This window comes from Boleophthalmus pectinirostris, unplaced genomic scaffold (genome assembly GCF_026225935.1).
Source record: "Boleophthalmus pectinirostris isolate CB_2022bp ecotype Guang Dong unplaced genomic scaffold, ASM2622593v1 HiC_scaffold_23, whole genome shotgun sequence".
Lineage (NCBI taxonomy): Eukaryota > Metazoa > Chordata > Actinopteri > Gobiiformes > Gobiidae > Boleophthalmus > Boleophthalmus pectinirostris.
The window spans coordinates 12,509,882-12,529,657 of NW_026571207.1; the positions used below are offsets into that span (position 1 = coordinate 12,509,882).

At 36.9% G+C, this 19,776-nt stretch overlaps 1 protein-coding gene across 1 annotated transcript; it reads right to left on the reverse strand.

Annotated features, from left to right (window-relative positions):
- Positions 1-236: 236 nt before the first annotated feature.
- On the reverse strand, positions 237-17,735 carry anxa5a (annexin A5a). The gene is made up of 12 exons (XM_020917611.2): positions 17,722-17,735; positions 14,511-14,595; positions 12,108-12,202; positions 9,822-9,935; positions 8,867-8,957; positions 5,845-5,924; positions 5,509-5,559; positions 3,854-3,947; positions 3,011-3,106; positions 2,800-2,858; positions 2,300-2,422; positions 237-354 (listed from the first exon to the last, which is right to left on the reverse strand). Exons 1-12 carry the CDS (start codon positions 17,722-17,724, stop codon positions 295-297), a joined length of 951 nt encoding a protein of 316 aa, XP_020773270.2. The 5' UTR covers positions 17,725-17,735; the 3' UTR covers positions 237-294.
- Positions 17,736-19,776: the final 2,041 nt, after the last annotated feature.

Consider the following 19,776-nt stretch of genomic DNA (forward strand, 5'->3'; position numbering starts at 1 on the left):
AACACCTTCCAAGCCAACGTTTTATGGATTTGGGCTTCCATTAAATACAGTATGAACACTTAAAATTCAAGTAGTGGTACCAGTTTAATCAATACATAGGTTTCTCTTATGGGCCGTGGTTCTGAGCTAAGATAACGCCATAAGTCAAAAATGACAAGCCACGGTAATTCACACTAATTCAATCGATAGCATGCTAAAGTCATAAAGAATCAACAACTGTAAATCGATAACCTCATCTGGGAGTAGCTTTGTCTGGGAGCAGTTTGCGGGTGGGTCATCGCTCAGAGCTGCCCATTAATCCTGGCCCCCGCACAGGTACAGCAGAGCCTTCTGGTAGTCGCCCGCTGTGTCCTCCTGCAAATACGAAAGAATGTCCACACAAATTGGTTTCAAAATAAATTAATAAAAATGGAAAAAAAAAAAAAGTCTCTTGTTGCAAACTGTCACGTCCATGGGCTAACTCATGATTGATAATTTAAAAAGTACGGGGTCAAAGATAATGTGGTGTTTAATTATTAAAACATATTGTGAAGTAGAATTCATCAAAAGTAGCTAGAAGCAACAGTAAACACAAAACATGTTTTTTTTTTTTACGGCGTGTTGACATACAGTGTGTGCAATTATGACAGAAAATCAGCATGATAATTTACATACATTAGGGAAACACTACTGTGGGATTAAACTGTGTTTATAAGCAAATAACCCACAGTATGTCTGATTTGAGTGCCAGGTAGAGAATATTAGAGAGGCTTATCGTGTGTGTTTTATGTATGGGATCAATGACAGCTATGTAGGCTTAATGCTACATGGTACAAATCACACAATTTCCATGTTAAGTAAGAGTAGTTAGCTACCAAAACATGTCTGACCACAATAGAAGACACTATATAAGACTTTTTATTTTTTATTTAAGGAGGGTTCAAACCGAATATTTACTGGCTTTGTTGGGGCTAATTACACCACATCTAGTTTGGCCTGAGCCTTTCTAGCTCCTGCTTTTCTCTCTGCAGTAGGTCCAGTTTGTCCTGGAGCTCTCTGACAGAGACAGATTGCAGATTTGCTTCAGCAAACCTTCCTGGGAGGCCTGGTTCTCCTCCTGTTTCTGGGCCTCAGGGACCTCACTTAGGACCTGTTGAAGGTCCTAACTGCAAAGGGCCTCAAGGCTCTCAGTTTGTTAGACATCTGCTTGCTGTGAAGTACTGTAGATGTAGAAGTACTACTTTATACTACTTTATATTAATACAATATACATGCTTACAAATGAATTTTATGACGAATTTAACAAAACTTATTTTTGGACAGTGATAGAGTTTAATTCCTAATATCCTTCCCTACAGTACTAAAAGAAAAACACATTATGCAACACAATGTTCCAATATATAAAATATATTCTTGGGTGCCAGTCATGAGACACCATTAACAGCGCCGTCGCATCTTTTTTTGTCCTTTCACCAACTACTGTCATATATTTTTATTTTCAACTTTGCAAATATTTATTTCAGGACAGTAGGCGCAGTTACTGTCCATAAACTATCACTGTGTTTAACTTCCACACCGAGTCCATTTACTCCTATGTGTCCTTTCTAACTTTCTATCTTGTTTATCTGTTGTGGCCATTGGGAAATGCTATTGAAGGCTGGTAATGTATTTCTGCACTGTAGGAACATCTGGCCTCAGAAGAATAGACACATGGGACCCTATGAAAAGCAGCCTCATTACGATAAACAAGGCATTTAAAGAAAATCATTATTCTCCACTCCTGTGCTGCACTTCCATGAATAGCGCATAAGCAGGCTCAACATAGCACGCCCGGATGGTGAGAGTGACTGGATTATTGGGAGATTTGGAGTGCAAAAGATCACTGGTCGCTGCGAGGATCCCATTAGCACATTTGACATCTTAAATTGTATATGACAGGTTTTATGTTTTTTTTCTAATTATTACCTGGTTTGTTAAGATAGTGCCTGTGGTAAAAATTTTGTAAGTGGCAGTTTGTGGATAAAAATAGAGACGAAAAGTACAAAAAATGCAGAAAGTAGCAGTGACTTCTAAAATGGAATACCTCTACCTTCGTCCTCAATACTGAAAATTACAAAAAGCTAATTTTTTCAGATGGATTAAACTTTGATTTTACATTATGTGCAAAGCCAGAATGTAATATTACAATCAAAAAAATCTTATGTAAACATAGGTAATAGGTAGTAAAATATTAAATATAATTTATGTTCACAATATTTTAGTAAAATGAGTAGTCCAACCTGTCTAATGCAGTATTTCCATTACTATAAATGTACTACACCTGAATAGTGGTGTACAGGGATGCTCCGTACTTCTTCTTGAATGCTGCCCGGATGTCCAGCATGTCCACTTCGCTTCTGGACACCATTACCCGCATTAAGGTGTCATCATCAGTTCCTGCACGCTAGAAATAAATGTTAAAAAGTCAATTTTAAAGGTAATGGGCCATACACACTTCAGTCTTCAGCTCTGGTCGCACCCAATTGCTTTTTTATTGACGACTATGTTGAAACATAGACCAATTATCCCACAGACTGATTGGGAGTAATTTGTCACGTCGTAAAATCTTTAAAATTTCCTAGTGGTCACAGATATATCACTCTGTTGTGTAAATCTTTGGGGTGAAATTTGCTATGTAATTCTATTAGATTTTTCTTATATTTATTTTGGAAACTTTTGAAATTCTTTAAACATTTTTTCAAATTAGAGAGAAATGTCATTTTTAGTTGTAATAAAATTGCACACACACATTTTCTTATACTTTAAGAGGCAAACACTTACCCTCATTGAGTGATACAGGACTTCAGCAAAAAAGGCTGGAGTACTTTTGATGCATTTCACTGTAAGGGAACCAGTTAAAAGATGATTGATTACCAAGAGAGATTTGGCTCTAAACATATACTATAATGCTGAACTGATATCTAGAGCTTGTACAGTGTGAGATAATAGTGTTTTTGTCTTGGAAATTACTGTCTTAAATAGAAAGTCTTACCAACAGCAAGAAGCAAATTCTCCAAATTCCCTGTGGTCTCGCCTTCGATGCTCTCCTCAATATCACAGCCGGCAATCTTCTTGTAGGCGGCAAAGACTAGAGAAATACACGCACAAACAAACATAATGACAACAAGGTGACATAACAGAGCTCGCTGCTAAAAGGCTCGTTCTTTTGTCACAAAAATGTTATGATCGCAGAGATAATGGTTCAACGCTGCTTTCATTTGGTTCCCATTTAAATAAGAAAAAAACAATGCTATTCTATCACAGTGGGTAATTGCACCATAAGCGTTTATGCACGTCTGTCACATAAAGTCTTCCAACAATGTCACAGCACTGGATCAGAATGAGTGACTTCAACAATCAGTGTTGGTTTGTACTTTTAGACTCTTTCTATCACCTATAAACATGTGTGCCCAACCAGGTTATGGCCCTTGTGAACTGTACCCATAACAACCTGTATTAATGTACGTAACATGTCTGACACGTGAGTCCCATGGAAGCAGGTGTGCACTCTGAACACTATGCTTTCAGAATGCCATGGGTTTGATCTCATGTCCAAAATCAATACCATCCATCGACATGACAACCACAGTATATACCCAGACCTTCCAGATTGGCGGCCATTAAGATCAAGCTGCGTTTTCTACCCCCAGGAAATGCAACGAGCAGGTGCAACATGTTGATCCCATCACTCTGCCAGCAGTCACCAAATGACTTCCCACTCCTTGCTTGGCAGTTCTTGGTATTTGAAACTAAGCTGTTCTGCTAAATAATACATGGATTAGCCCGTCCGTGTGAGGTGGAATTATAAACTAAATCGTGGCAGTAGACAAGTTACCTTTTAGCAGATGCTCGGGGCTGCGGTTTCCAAGGATGTTGATGAATTTTTCCTCATCTGTGCCAAACTTCCCCTCACCGGCAGCGTACAAGTCCTATAATGGCAGAGAGACAGTGCAGCAGCTGTGCACATACACTAGCGCACAGGGCTTATTGGGAGCAATGACAGTGCTGATGTAAGAGCTTGTACAGAGCCCAAGCAAAGCAAAGGAACTTTTGTTTTTCTCACTTTTGTGTCTACAATGCCAAAGAAAAATCACAAAAGTGAGAATTCCACTGATTTCGAATTGACAAAATATTGCCTTATTTATTTATTATTAGATTACATGGAGGATGATTTGTGGGGGTTCATTCGTCAAACCTTTCTATTGATTTTTATGACCTTTTTCTTAATTTAAGTAAAAACAAATTTTACAATTGCAACATTATTGACATTTGGTGATAGTAGATTATCTGATGTAATCCTTATTGATCAGTGAGCTAGGTTTAGGTCTCTCTTATTCCATTAAAACAGTGTGGATGCTGCAAAACAGGGAACAAGAAGTCGATAAATTACTATGGTTTAGTTGACCATACTTTAAAATATAAAGCAGAGAGAATTAGGTTTTAATCAGTTAGTGGCAGTAGCTTAGTTGCTGGAGCCATTAATCCTCTAACCTTGCCTGCTTCAGTGTGTTTTTCTAACTGTGGGCAGCTGTGGCTTTTGAAGCATCTTACCACCACAGGATGTCTGAGGAGTGACTGACTAATGGAGTTGGTAAGTGCATATGACATTTACAAAACACTATATATAAATTGTATCTGTGATTATTTTTTACCATCACTAGTTGTTCTTGACACACACAGGCCACTAGCATTGCTTACTGCCACTCTACAAGTAAGGTGTTTGGATCTGCTCCACATGGGAAGTCTTTTCTCCACCTTCTGTTCTTTTTCAGAAAAACAGCACTCATTGAAGATTTGGAGGTGCTGATTTATAATTTAAGTAATAGTGAAGTGGCCTGCAGCCCACCAATTGCAGCCAAACAAAATCCCAAACACAGATAATGGGTGAGGGCTGTGTCACAAAGAACCTTCATTTAAATCAATTTGTTAATCACTAAATCCAGTTAGTTAATCCCTCTTTTGAAGTGAAAGTTTTTGAAATCAACACGTTTTGACACCTGTCCATTTCAGTTTGATGGTATAGGTCTGAGACACTAGGATTTACACTACCCCAAAGGGAAGAGTTTTAACCTGAAACTGCCCTTGTTTACATGCTAGACTCATTATGGGCCATTCTACCCCTATTGTGGATTGCACGACTCACCTTCACTGTAGCATTTGATTGACTTGATCTTTCACTTGACCTAGGTGTGACGATACCACTGAAAACAGCACACCAATTATACCTTAACCTGCTGGAATTTCAGTTCTAAGAACAATTCTCTTTTCTTCACAAGACAAAGGCAGGACCTATTCAGTTCGTTTATATACAATAACAAGAATTATTGTATTTTTTATGATCAAACTAAAGGTTAAAGTGTAAATATGACTGCAAAATGAGTATTATTTGTTATTGAATTTCGTAAATAGAAAGTAAATAAGACTTCTATGTTAGATACTGTACATAATTCTCTTTGTGGAGGTGCATCAAGCTGTACCATTTTGACTTACCTTAGCATCTTTCTCAATTTTTCCTTCATCCACATCTTCCTCCCTGCTCGCCTACACTCCCACACAAATGAGGTGTCAGGCGGTGAGGCAGGCAGACAGACAGGAGGACAAACAGAGCAAAAGTAGGTTAGTGTGGATGGAAACTGTGAACTCCGAGACTGCTTAACTCTTTCACCCCAGAAGAATACATCAGTGTGATTATATTTCTATGTGGACTATGTGAAGAAGCATTGTAGCGTCCCTGGCCCCAGCAAACACCTGAACCTCTCATGACTTTGTAATGGATTCACCTGGGCTCTCATTATCAGGAAAGGGAAACATAAATCCCCTGTCTACCTGCAGCAGGATCACCAGGAGCTTCTGGTAGTGTCCCGACGTGTCACCGCATATATCTTTCTCCAGTTTGTTGCTGAACTCTGGAGGGACAGAAAGAAGAGAGGAGAGTCACGTGGTGTTTACACTTGCCGCTCATTACGTATAGAGAGAGCTAATAGATGTGTATTGTTTTAGCTGTAAGGTCTTTGGCAGGGGAGATTTGATTAGTGGGTTAAAGGACAACATGGCCTTTCTCTTTGGAGGAGATCAAATAAATGTCCTACTTTGCCCTCAGTCCTTCATTGTGGAGTGGTTCAATTTAGGGTTGACATGTTAGAAAGATTCCTGCAATAACATTTATGCCATGGGTCACATGAGACAAAGGTGTAATATGTATACATAGCACAATAAAGCTATTTCCACATGATAAGGAAAATCATATTAAAACAAAATATCCGGTTGGCTAGTATTTATTAGGTCAGTATCTGCACTTTCTGACATATCAGCTGTTAGGATTAAATCTCCAACATAAAATGATATTTTGTTTGGATCAGTCAAATGCTTAAATATGCACAAAGAATATTATTTTTGCGTATTTAGGCATAAAGCTTTATTTGATCACTTAAGTCCAAAGAGGGTACTGCAGACTACAATGCTGTCTTATCCAGTTTGTGGTAAAACAAGGTCAAGAATTTGAACTGAATACAAATTATATAATTTAGGGGAAATTTCCAAAATACATATCATCAGACCTTATTGGCCATTGCTTTCTGTTCATTTTAAACAACTATTATCAGTTGATCACAATCTTTGAGATATTAACAAATTAGAGTTGTCAATAAATAACATATGCTCTTTGTTTCTTATTTACCTCAAAGCTTGTTAGATTTACAATCATACTAAAGCAATAAGTAACTGTAATAATGTATAGTGAAGGCTCAAAATGTCAGCGTATTATTGTTTTAATGTTGCACTGTGTAATCTGCCATAACCTGCTTGTGTACATGAAGATATTAATACTTGGGCTGGAATGTTCCATAGTATGGCATTAAATTTATCAGTCACTTTGAAAAACATACATTCTTACTGGGAGCAAGGTCACCTCTCCATTGCTTTATAACATATACCCTGCGTGTGCCTGCCTTTCTGTATGCCGATAAATATGTTTAATGTGGAACATTCCGGTCATTACTTCTCCATGGAGACAAGCAGGTACCGAATCCTCAATCACAGTAGTGCATCTTTAAAGTGCTATTTAACTGAAGACTCATACAGCTGATACTTTACAGCTGATGTCATTAACAATCCCTGCTAACTGTAGGCACTGCTCTGCCTGAAGAGCTGTTACTCAAGTTAGACTTTAATCTGAGCAGAGAATCTAGAAACATTTGCACAGTGTTTGCTAATATGTGCTTTGTGTCACTATGGTAACTGCTGACCATTCCGCTGTAGACAAACATGTAGAACCCGCCAGCTGAATGCCACTGTAAAGTATCAGTACATGCCACAACAACCCACTGGATCCATGCTTTAGGAACTCCGTGTCACATCTGTGGCAGACCACTAGAATATTCTGAAGGCGATCCCCTGACATCATTGAAAGCCACAACCCTCTGGAAAATGTACACCAGACTAGAAATCCGAGAAGACTGTGCTGTGGCCCGTGCATGTAAAAAAGGCCAATGCTGCAGCAGAAATATGCTTCCAAGTCTATCATGTCCACATAGCATACTGTATCATACCTGCAGAAATGGGGCTCAATAATTCTACATGACTGCGAATTACAATATTGAATTATTGTTCTGTAAGGAATAGATGGAACAATGTCACTTCTATGTCTCATTATAAATACAATCTACAGATACTAGAATAAATGGCCTATATCATGCTTGCTTATTTTTTTTTAAAATCTTTGTCATAATGTTGTATCCTCATGAAAAATATACCTGGAGTTGTGTTTTGTTTCATTGATTCACAAATATTTGACACACAAATCCTGCATACTTATGTGGTCTTCTTCTCTAAAACTGAAAACACTCTGTTTCACCTTGCATTGTCAACATGTGGTAATACAGGAAGCGCTCCACTCTGTTTTTCAACTCTACACCTTCACTAGAATCACTGTATAATTTCAGCACTGGATATGCATCTTTTAGCCTTGTTGAAATGTCTGTGCTTCTCGGTGCACCAGGAGATACTGTAGACCACGGGAGTCAAACTCAAATTCACAGAGGGCCAAAATTAAAAACTGGGACTAAATCATGGGCCAAACTAAATATTTATTGAAAAATGTCAACAACATATGCATGTTTTCTCTTTTTTCATGATATGTAATGTTATACCTGGTCTTATTAAAATAAATGCTTAATAATAGTTTTGCTTAAACACTGAATCCAGAACAAGCATAATAAGAAATAATAACAACATTTTAAATAAATAATGTATCTACAGACTATTTGTCGCGGGAGGGCCAGCCCTAATACATATTTAAGACTTTCTATGGCAATCTCAACTGAATAAACGGTAAAGCAAACATATTTTTTGAAAAGGCAATCATTTAAGGTTATTCTAGTTTATTCCAGTTCAGTCTAGGCTACAAACAGCTGTTAACTTTAAACTATCACTGAATGACATCACAAGGTGGAATAGAGTGTTTTGAGCTTTTGACATGTAGACAGACTCATAATACAGGATTTCTCAAATGTGTGAATGAAACAAAACACAACTCCAGATATGTTTTGATGAGGTAACAACATTCTGATGTGGCTAAGAGCTAACAGGAGTCTATTTGGCATAATGCAGGACACTGAAACAAAATTGTACATTTAGGATAGTAATATAAAAGGATAATCCTTTGTTAGGGTTGTTGTGTTGGTGTAAATTAGTTTCAATATTATCGTTTATTGTGTCTATATTTTCTTCAGCAATATATTGCATTTCAAAATTTGTTATCATGGCAGGCCTATGAGTCAGCCTTTCAGCAAACAGCCCACAGAAAGGCACAAACTACTATTTATCGTTTTTTCTCATTCCACTACGTCACCTTTCTTGTACACTTTGATTATATCTTTGATTTCGTCTGCAGTTCTGGAGGCCAGGATTTCGATCAGCACATCGTCATTAGTCCCAGCGCCCTGAGAAAACAAACACAATATCCAGGTGAATCATGTGGTCTCACAGCAATCTCCCTCCATGTTCATATTCTTTTCTTTATAAGAAAGAAGTAATACACAATATATTGAAGAATGTCACACGACTCTGCATACAAGTTTATTTTATTCAACTTAAGTAATTACAAAATGCCAGAGATTCACAATATTCACAATATACAAACTGGTGAGCTCAGACAATCATTCACTATTTTCATATGGAAAACATGAATGTGAGCAGTGCTTCAGATATTTCCTTATAAGATAGGGCTAACGATTTGGACATATACTGTATTAAATTGAGCACAATTAGACTTGTGATTTATGTTTTAATAATAGGATTCTGAGCAAAGTTCACATTTAAAATGCATCCATGAGAACTGACAAAAGGACTGAAATATGAACTAAAAAAAGTACATTTCTGAAAGTTTGTACAGATCTAAAGTACTTGGTTTAGCAAAATAAGACAGGATATTTTGTAGTTTGTAGTGGAAATTGTGGTCTTTCAAAAAATGCTAATTGTGTTCTTTCAAATTTGATTTTGGAGCTACAGTCAATCTTGTACCAAGAAAAAAAATCTAATTTCCACTAAACATTTACGAGATTTCCAGCCAAAGGTTTTTGTAACCACTGTCAAAAGCTGTGACAACAACAGCCCAAAACACATTGGTACAATTAGACTTTGTGAATCAAATGAATTATTGTGTTTGCTCTTGCATGAATAGTCTGAGAGACACAATTGGAAAGGGCGTTTACAGTTCATAATATTTGTCTGTTCTGAAAACATCTGAATTTACATTGTTGGAGCTGTCACCAAACATTTCTCAAAAACACATTTTTTGTTTTTACCTTAAGGGCCTTGTGCAGCAGAGTAGCATCGTAGAGAGTGGGTGGGGTCATCAGAGCCACTATAAGATCCTCGAAGAGTCCGCCCAGTTCAGATTTGAGGGCACTCACCAGGTCCTGTAGTCACATGGTAAATGACAGTACACCCCATTAGTATAAAGCACTGGTTTAAAGGTCCTCTACCGCAATTTGAGCAAAGCTGGTCTTGACCCAGTACAGCTAAATTGTATAAGCAGCTTTTGAAGTCTAAATATGTCCACTGTATTTTTTGCACATTTATTGACTGATGATCAGGAAGTGCGTGCTAGCATTCTAGCATTACCATCATGATAAAACTGCATTGGTCTGTGAGAGTTATGATCAAGTGCTTCTAAACATATTGAGGTGAACAATTAGGATGCTTGGAATACTTAAGGTAAGGGGGTAATGACAACAAACTGCTTAAAATTAACAAGTTGTGTTTTTTTAAAACAGTAAAAATCAGCTATAGCACCTTGCAAGGAAAGAGCAAAATGAATAAGCCACTGTAGCGTGTTTATATTGATCTTGAAGTGAGAAGTCACTAAGAAGCAAACGGTGTGGGCACAACATTGACATTCACATTTCTAGCTATTATGTACTTCAGAAGAATACATAATTTCCACTGTTTAAGATGTGCTTATAAGAAATAATAAAATGCACTGCAGTAGCTTTATGTTTTGTATGACTCATCAATCCACCAACTCCAAAACCAAGAATTTAAACTAATGAAGGTTTTTTTTTTTTTTTTTTAAAGGTACAGTATGTAACTTTCTGGAAGTAGCAAATGGAAAGTTATAATAAAAGTCTTACAGAACATGGTCCAAGGAGATATGTTTTATGCCATACTGTGGAAGATTATAGTCAAAGGAACAATATTTCCATAAAAACAAGCAGGAGAAAAGTAAGAGTCAGGTTTGTGGAGATGCAAGCCCACTCAGAGAGCATTTCAGTACAACTCTTTTTTATTTAATTCATTAAAATACTACATTGGTATTTGTATTTTTATCATATCTTCTGTACTACTTTTAAAAATGGATCCTGGTATGAAAGAACATAAATATATATCGCATACGATAAAAATAGTGTCTACCTTTTTCCTCGAAGCCCTGTATTATTCAAAGATATTTCAGGAGGCACTTTGTGATTCTCTGATGTCCTTTCTCCTCTCATGCCACCTCATCATTTATTCTTCTGGTGACAATTACGTTTGGTCCAGCGCTTTTCAATAACCTCAGCAGAAAGCAAATTAACTTGGTGCTTTCAATCCACAGGTGGTCATAAAATAACCTGACAGAGCAGATGAATGGCAGGGGAAGGAAAGAAGCTCACTGTGCACACAAATATTCATTCAGAGAAAATTAGAATTACTGAATGCGATGACATGTTTACATTATACAAAGTTCTGATTCAAAACGCAGGTTGAACCAATCAGGGTTTGAAATATGAGCTCTGAGTAATCCCACTCAGACCAGGACTTCTCAGTTTACTGTGTATTTTATGTAATTAGATGCCAACCTCAACTCAGGATAGCTGGCTTTAATGATGGGCATACGTTTTTTTGAAGTGCTATCAATTAATTCATTACCTTTCTATGTAAATTGCTATATTTTATTCACAATTTTAAAATATCAAAAATAATAAGATTTCAATATATTTACCATTTTTGTTTTCGGTAGCAAGAGACACAATTTTCCATCAGAAACCAGAATGAGTTTCAGAGTTTCCCCTGTTTATCTCCCTGATCTCTCTTAGATGGATGTGATTGACAGGTGGATTAGCCAATCAGGGACAGGTATGGTCTGTTCATATTGATGTGATTTTGTTCAAAGTGATGGGTGACCAATGAGCTCCTTCGTTTCACATGTATCTATGAAATAAACAAATCTGATTGGGCAAACATGTTTGATTCTGGCTGAGGGCGTGGCAGAGGGAGTGGGAACCAGACTGATATCACTCTATAAATAAAATATATCATACTTGACATGTCAAACAACCTTTAACCTGTCCTCAGTCATGAACTACTCCAAAGTTTTGGTGTTTAGCATGCTCCAATATGTTTTACAATAGACATTTATACGTTAATTAGATCCTAGCTGGTGTTATTTTTTGTATTGTCTTGTCTAAATGTTTTTAGACAGGATAGTAGTCTGAAATGGAGAGAGAGAGAGAGAGTAGTGAGACATTAGGTAAATAGTACGAACTACTCAGAGGCAGACATGCTTGGTTTAATCATGACAATTACTCGACACTCCAGGGAGATGTCCTTACCTTTCCATATGCCTTTTTGTAGGCCGTCTTAATTTGCTGGCGCTGATCATTATTGCGCGCTGTCAGCAGCATCAGGATGGCATCTTCATCCGTGCCTGAATTCAAACAAGCACAAAGCACCGCCATATGTTAATATTATAGCTTCCACACGCCAAACACATCCTGCACAGAAGATGGAAAAATCTAAAGGAGCGCTAGCCAATAAATTATCCGCTTAGCTTAATGAAATGTCAACCCCTTAAGCCAAAGATGAGGCTTCTTAATGGACTTAGAGCCAATAAGCAAATAATCAATACGTTTGAGCAGGATAAAGCTCATGAGAGAATGGCTTCAATAAAAATAAACAAGAGCTATGTCGTAGATATGCAAATTAGCATCCGTGATTATAGAGCCTGCCTGGACAGCTGATGTACAGTAATGCAGTAACAGACAATGCTCTAGTCTACGTGACATATAATCTTTTAGTATGGCTTTTACTGCCTTCATTATTCCCTGCACCTGTTCATTGTGCTCACATGTCAATGATGTGCATTTGCAAGATTTATTTAAATACTAAAACTTGCAAAAAACAAAAACATGATTTTTGATAGTGGGTGGTCCGCTCCAGTTATGTTGCAAATTTGAGCTGCATGATAGAGACAAATTATTCCTAATTCAAGAACTGTTGGTCTGCATCAAGGTAGATTAAAAACTGATATGCTGTTTTATTTTGTTCTGTTTTACCTAAATGCTTTATTAGTCAGCACTGCAAGCAGTGTTGAATGCAGGTAAAGAGTTGAAAGAGACATTCAAGTAACTGTACAATAAATATGACACTGGGATAAAAAGATTTTAAAACATTAAAAGAAATGTGCCTTTAAACATCTTCACTATTACAAAGTTACTGCCAAATTACCTTTTTCATTGTTAAATACTGACATCAAATCTACTCAACTTCTGAAGCAGTGCACTTAACAAATGTGAGCCAAACCTCCAAACAAAATTTGTTTTTGAGGTTTTGGGTTACATTTAGACTAGAGCAAAGGCTAAGAATACAGGCAAGAGTAGCATTATGGTAATGAGCTGTCTGCTAGAGTTTTGAATGGCAGGCTGACCTCTATGACTGTACAGTTTACATCATTTTACCGTGAAGTCACAATCTTAAACAAGCCCTCCTTTTGTCCATCTATGACAAGATTTATAATTGTATTGCCAAAGGATATGCCAAACGAGACGGATTAACAATAATTAGAAGAAGCTAATTAGAACTATCTAGCTAAATATTATGTCTGTTTTCATTTGGCGTGGAGAAAGTAGATGGTAGATTAAGTATTTATATGGGTTGTTCTCAAAGTGGAAAAAGTCTCCCTAAACAAACACATAAATAATGCAGAGTGTCAAATCTTATGAGATTAAAGATGGTTATGTTTTTGCTCAAGGCAGTGATCCTCTGACCTTATTTTTCAAAACAGTTGCTAGTTCTATCTAAAAACACATTAAAGGTAACACTAAGGTACACATTAAAGGTACACTATCATTATGAGTATCTAAGGTTTCAGGATTCTTAGACAGTTTTCTTCAGACATTTTAGTGAAGAGAATAAAATGTTTTTAATTAGGTTCCAGGAAATGTCAAGTGATTTCCAAAACATGTCAAAAGCTTTCCTACGTGTTATAGTGATACTAAATTAAAAAGGTGAAAAACAAACGTAAAGTATTTTGTCACATAATGGTTTGGTGTAATATAAAGAGGCTGTGCAATATTTATAATAATAATAATATAATCAAGTCATATTCAGTCATTTCAAATTCAATGATGCGTGGGTCTTTTTAATGGAAAACTACAGGCCATCCTCAGTGAGTAAATGCATGAGATTTGGAGCACAGTTCAAACTTTGAAGGAAGAAATTAGACTTTTCTTAGTTGACTGACAACAACTTTTGACATCTCCAAAGCATAGTTTGTACTGTATGTAAAAATGAACGTGGTTAGTCCGCTAGCCTTCGATATAGGAAGCGTGGAGAAGCTTCCGGCTTCATCAACTCTGGCTTCAATTGACTTAACACTGAAAAATTGTCACCTCTCTCTGTGTAACTGTGGTAGTGAGCCTCGTCATTTTGGTCTTAAAATGTTCGTATTAACCCACTCTACATGACCCTGGTGTTTTTATTAAACTATTTTGTCCATAAATAAATTCCTTTTCGTAACATGGACCTCGGCTCCTGTAACTGCCAGCCTCTGTGAGCTTCATTTGACTGGCGCCAAACGCTATGGGTGATGTTACACTCCCTCAGTCCACTTCTTTATACAGTCTATGCTCCCAACCCTACAGTATGATATATTCTAGAAACTGCCTACAGCTTCAGTAATCATTTGTATGACATTCATTTTGTAGAGCGAATAAAGGTCATCATGGAGCACTGACCGATTCCCTTCATGGCCTTATGCAGGATTTCAGCATCATGTTTTGCGTTGAAGTTGACGTATGGTTTCACGCTGCCTCGGTAAGCCTGCAGGGACAAAGTAATATTACCATTAGACTTACAATGAATTTTAATTGTACAATATAACACTGTCAAGCACGGAGCCTTGAACCTTATAGCAAAACTCTGATTTCTGAAAGTTGTGAAAAGCGCTTATAATTAAAATGAATTATTGGGATAATGAATAATTAGGACGCTCAAAATGCATTAGGGGGGAATAACTTTAGACAACTGCAAACCATATATATGAAATTGTTGTGTTTTTCATGTTTTTAAGACAGTAAAAATCAGGTAAGGTGTCTATACAATTTCAGCAATACTTATTATTATTTTTAGCATACCAATTGCGACAAAGTGTTGCAGAACTTCAAACTCGTAAAATATTATCTTTCATTTGCAGCAGCAAGTCTTTACAGCCAATATATTGCTAACCACATTATTTCCATAAACGAAAAAACCCGAAGCAGATATACATTTAATCCCCTCTCATAAAAATTTCAGCATATGAAATATAGCTGTCTGAAATGGCTGCTGCAATGTTAGCCAAGACATTAGGGTCTGCCCCGACTGTGTGTGGGTACTTCCAAGTGTACAGTAAATCAAGTCCAGCTGCTGTCATTGTCACAGGCAATTTAAACAAGTGGGACAGGAAGCAGCTGGAATTGTTCTCCAGGTAAAATGTGCTCAAGTGAAAGTAATAAGGCTGGGCTAGTGGGGGACTGACTTTCTGGGTTTTGTATTTTTTTCTGTTGGATTGAGATGGGTCTGTTTACTCCAGAATCCAGAACTTCCTGGCACTGTGGCAAGGTGTACTCTCAAGAATAACCCCTAGTGTGATAGTGGGAACACAGTGTCTGTCAGGTGCCAAGTTACAGTTTCATAGTAGTCATTAGATGAACTGGGATAGAGAAAGATTTTGAGTGTCATGCTGTGTCCTGTGCTAATAAGATTTCTGACATTTAAAAGATTGTTAGCTATTTTTCAGAAAATTTTAATTTAAATGTTTTCACATATTTATTGTAGCTTCATAAAATAAATAATTAAATAAATCCTGATCTTTTTTCATTTGTGAAATATTTTTTCACAGATTTACATAACTTTTTTTCTTCCTTTCTTTAATAAGCCATATTTTAAGTAATCAATAAATATGTGTGTGCCTCTGTGGTGTAGGTGGGCATACATCATATTCAGGGGGATTCAAGTTTACATAATATGCCTATAGAGACTTTCTGCTGTGTTCCCCACAAGGTAAATACTTCAATATAAGATCAACTACAAGATTAGGTTTTGGGTAAGTACTAGTGAAGTAGTAATTAGTTTGATCAGTCTGCAGAAAATGAATGAAGTCAATGTTATATCCTCACAAATCATGGGAATTTAACATGTGTGTGTTTGCAGAAAATCTAAGAATAAGGCTTTTAAACACATAAAATACAAGAAAACAGTAGTGTTTATTGTTTATCTGAGAACCAAAAGATGTATGGCTTTATAGGAGAAAGTGGCTTTGGATCTGTTTCTCTGTAACATAGATAGACTGTCACAAAACTGCTTAAGAAAGTTACATCAGTTTCCCCCAATTAGCCAGCAAAGTGAGCTCATTGAAAAGAAATATTAGCCAATAATAACCCAATAAACTACACAGTAAATGGTGAAATGTAAAATTAGCATTTGTCCTAAAGTTAGAATGCTCAATGAGTGCACACCTAACACTTATTTTAACACCTTTAATTGGACTCAGGCTTTGGGACTGTGTGTAATTATGCAAGGTCCTAATATGGTTGATCCCTGAAAAGGTGTTAGTATTATCTAGGCTCTCACAATCCCCCGCTTTTTAAGGAAATGCCATTACTGCTTTTATTGTATCAAAAGTGTCTCCTGGCAGTATTTTCTCATTAAACTCCTCATGGGCATGAAAGTGTAACCGTATGAGGTGACAACTGGCTCCCATATCTGCAGTTTCCGAACACGGAATATAATAGGGTTCAATTTAGACCTCTGTTACCATGAAACGGAGTAAGACTGAAATCTACGTCTCCTCATCAGACAGTCTGAGGACCAAATCAAATCAATGATATCAAATGAAGTGGCACTGTCTCCTTTTGGTGCCAGTGTGAATACTACACGCGCGGCACTAATGTTTTTCTAATGAGTGAAAACATTTTCGACAAAGTCCCCTGGGTGAGTCACCACAGCCCTTCACAGCAGGCACAAAGGCAATGACAAAAAAACAACAAAAGAATGGATGATGTGATGAGAGCATATCTAAATATATGGACAGATGTTTAGACTTGTATACAAATGTAACAGTGCTTTAGCTTGTTATTGGCTAAAAGTAGTCATGTACGATCTGCACAGATGTGGTTGAGGCTTGTAGAAGCACTGACCTTTTCAGTCTAATTGTACACTTCATTAAACAAACAGGATATAAGCTCCCACACTGGGAGGACTCCACCAGGTGGTATGGCACAGGCCGGATTAGCACAGCTTGTTATAAGAAAAGGTATTTTTTTTAAACATCCAAAAAGTATATTTGTGGGATAGTGGCATGTATCACTACATTGAAAATTGGCATTGACTGGCAGCCATCTGCCCCAGGACAGTTGTGACTACATCAGTATCAGTACAACCAAATGTCTTTTTGGAGGGGGCATATTATGGAGATGGATAATTTTTATTTTATACATTTTTATAGTGTGGAATATTAAAGTTAAAGGAATTACATTTCCATGGATATAAGAAGCAAGAAGCCCTCAGGTTTGTGGACACTCAAGCCTGCTCACAGTAAGGATGCATGTTTCTCTATGTCTTTCTGTGTAATAAAAACATCCACAATGAACATACGGTACATGCTTTTTTTTGTCTATTTTTGACACAAAAGTTTCATGTTTGGGTTTGTTAAAAACAATTTATACTTCTGTCACACATCACAGTCAAACATCTATGCTCCAATGTTGATGAAGAACATACCAGTCACTTGAGACCGGAGGGCAAATCCTTGGACCTCAATTTAGTGGCAGCCACACTACCGGACCCTGACCTGATCTTTACCTGGAACTAGGCTAAGTGGATTGCCCCATCTCGGATCAAACACACCAAGCAGGTAATCCAATAGGTGAAAGAAATCTAAAGTCACAATTTTCTAAAATAACTTACCATTTTCTTCCAGATCAATGCCTGCAAAAAAACAAAAAACACAATATGATGATCAGACATGTTCAAAGTAGCCACTTCCCTTTATATATACACAGTTAATTACTCACCGACAGAAGTGTGACTGCTCTCTCCTCTCCTGGGATGCTCTGTCTAACTGCAGTCTTGTATGTCTCTTCTTGGCTTTTGTGGAGGCTGTGGTGTGTCTGGGGACAGGTGGAGAGATGGACTTCCCCGTAGAGAACACAGTGTCACCTTACAATCGGCATCAGTCACAGACTCACGCGCTCCGCCACGCTTTGTCGCACCTGCAGAAAAGACAAGGGTTTAAACGCTTCTCAACTTCTGACACTTAATGGCTTTTCCACTATATTGTTTCCATCAGTCGTAAAACCATCGTTTTTAAATCATTCATAGTATTAAAAAATTGTCAAGGTAGATTACTAAACTGGAACGTATGTGATTGCATCAATGATTTAGTCAATGATCAGCTTCGGTGTTTTTAATGAGGGACGTTTACAGCCAATTCTTTGTCAATAAAAGCATGTGGCTTGGAACAGAAGTCAGACTTTGAAGGAAATTTCAATAATTTCTGTGAAAAAAGGCAATGAAAGTCTATATTGTTTATTTCAGTGGCTCTCAATTTTTTTTATATCAAATACCACAAATTTGGCTAATATAGGGCTCAACCAGGACTAAAAGAGGACTACATCATTCCCACTATAGTTTAAAGCAAGATATGATCCAAAGGAGAACAACAAGGTGGAAGAAATTAACTCTAAATCAGGCAGACCCACATACTGACCCTCTGAAACACGATTTGTGAAACAGTGGTTAATCTCATGAAATCCATACTGAAAGCTATTTATATAGATTTTGAAAAGTAAATAAATCTGAATCAATCAATATGAGAGATTGTTTTCCTCGCCAGCTCTATTACCAAGATTTGTCTCTTTTTGCTATCAGTGCCAGTGGGAAGTCTGAGAATTGGTGTAATGTTCAATTGTAACACAGCATTTTCTTTCTTTCTAAATAACTTCTTCTATATAAAACTACTGTCAACTCATTTTCTTTAAAGACGTGTCAGTGTTTTTCTCAGTGTCTCACTCATTTAGTAGTGGAAGTTTGCTCATAATAGCGAGTAACTGGGTATATCAAAGAGCAGAAACCATGCAACACACTGCTCATTTTTCCTTACAACAAATCTTTTTCTTTTTAGTTCACCATCTCAAATGCACTGGTTTGTAGACACTTAAGACTTAAGACTGCATCATTGTGATAGACATGGCTTTAAAGTGCATATGACAGGTTTTCATGTTTTTCTAATTATTACTTGGTTTCGTAGGATAGTACCTGTGGTTAATATGGATCATAGTTTTAACATAGGTTAAGTGGCATTTTCACAACTTCATCCAAAAAATAAAACAAAAGCCAAATATTAAGTAATAGCTATGAAACATACCTGAATGACTGAGGGATAACACAGATACAACATATAACATACAGATATAACATTAGTATTGTGAGTGCCCATACTACTAACCTGTCACAAGCACCTTAAGTTATTACAGTTAAAAAAATCAATTTCAACTTGTTTTTTCGACTATTATTTTAGTTAGTCTTGCAGGGGCATTTGTTGTACTGGGATACTCAGTTGGGGGGCAAAATAACTAGTTTGGAAAGTCAACACCTGTCATAGCATGTAATGGTTTGTTTTGCTGTAGTAGCCCCTAAAAACTTGGCCAAAGTTTATCACCACTCATTTTTAAAACAAGAATTTTGTGTCCAGGGTTCATATCACTGGGAAGACTGCAGCTGGAGACAAAAGTTGAAAATATTTTTTGGCAGTTTTCCAAAAGGCCGTTCATTAACAAACAATTGGGTAGACCTGAACAACACACAAGTAAGAATAATGCAAGGACAAATGGGAAATTGCATGTTTTCGTTACTAACTGAATGTATATACTGTTTCTCCTAAAGGATTTTGCAACATTTCATGACGTTATCCTGTGTAAACCTATATGTTTATAAGACGGACATCCCTAGTGATACTACAGA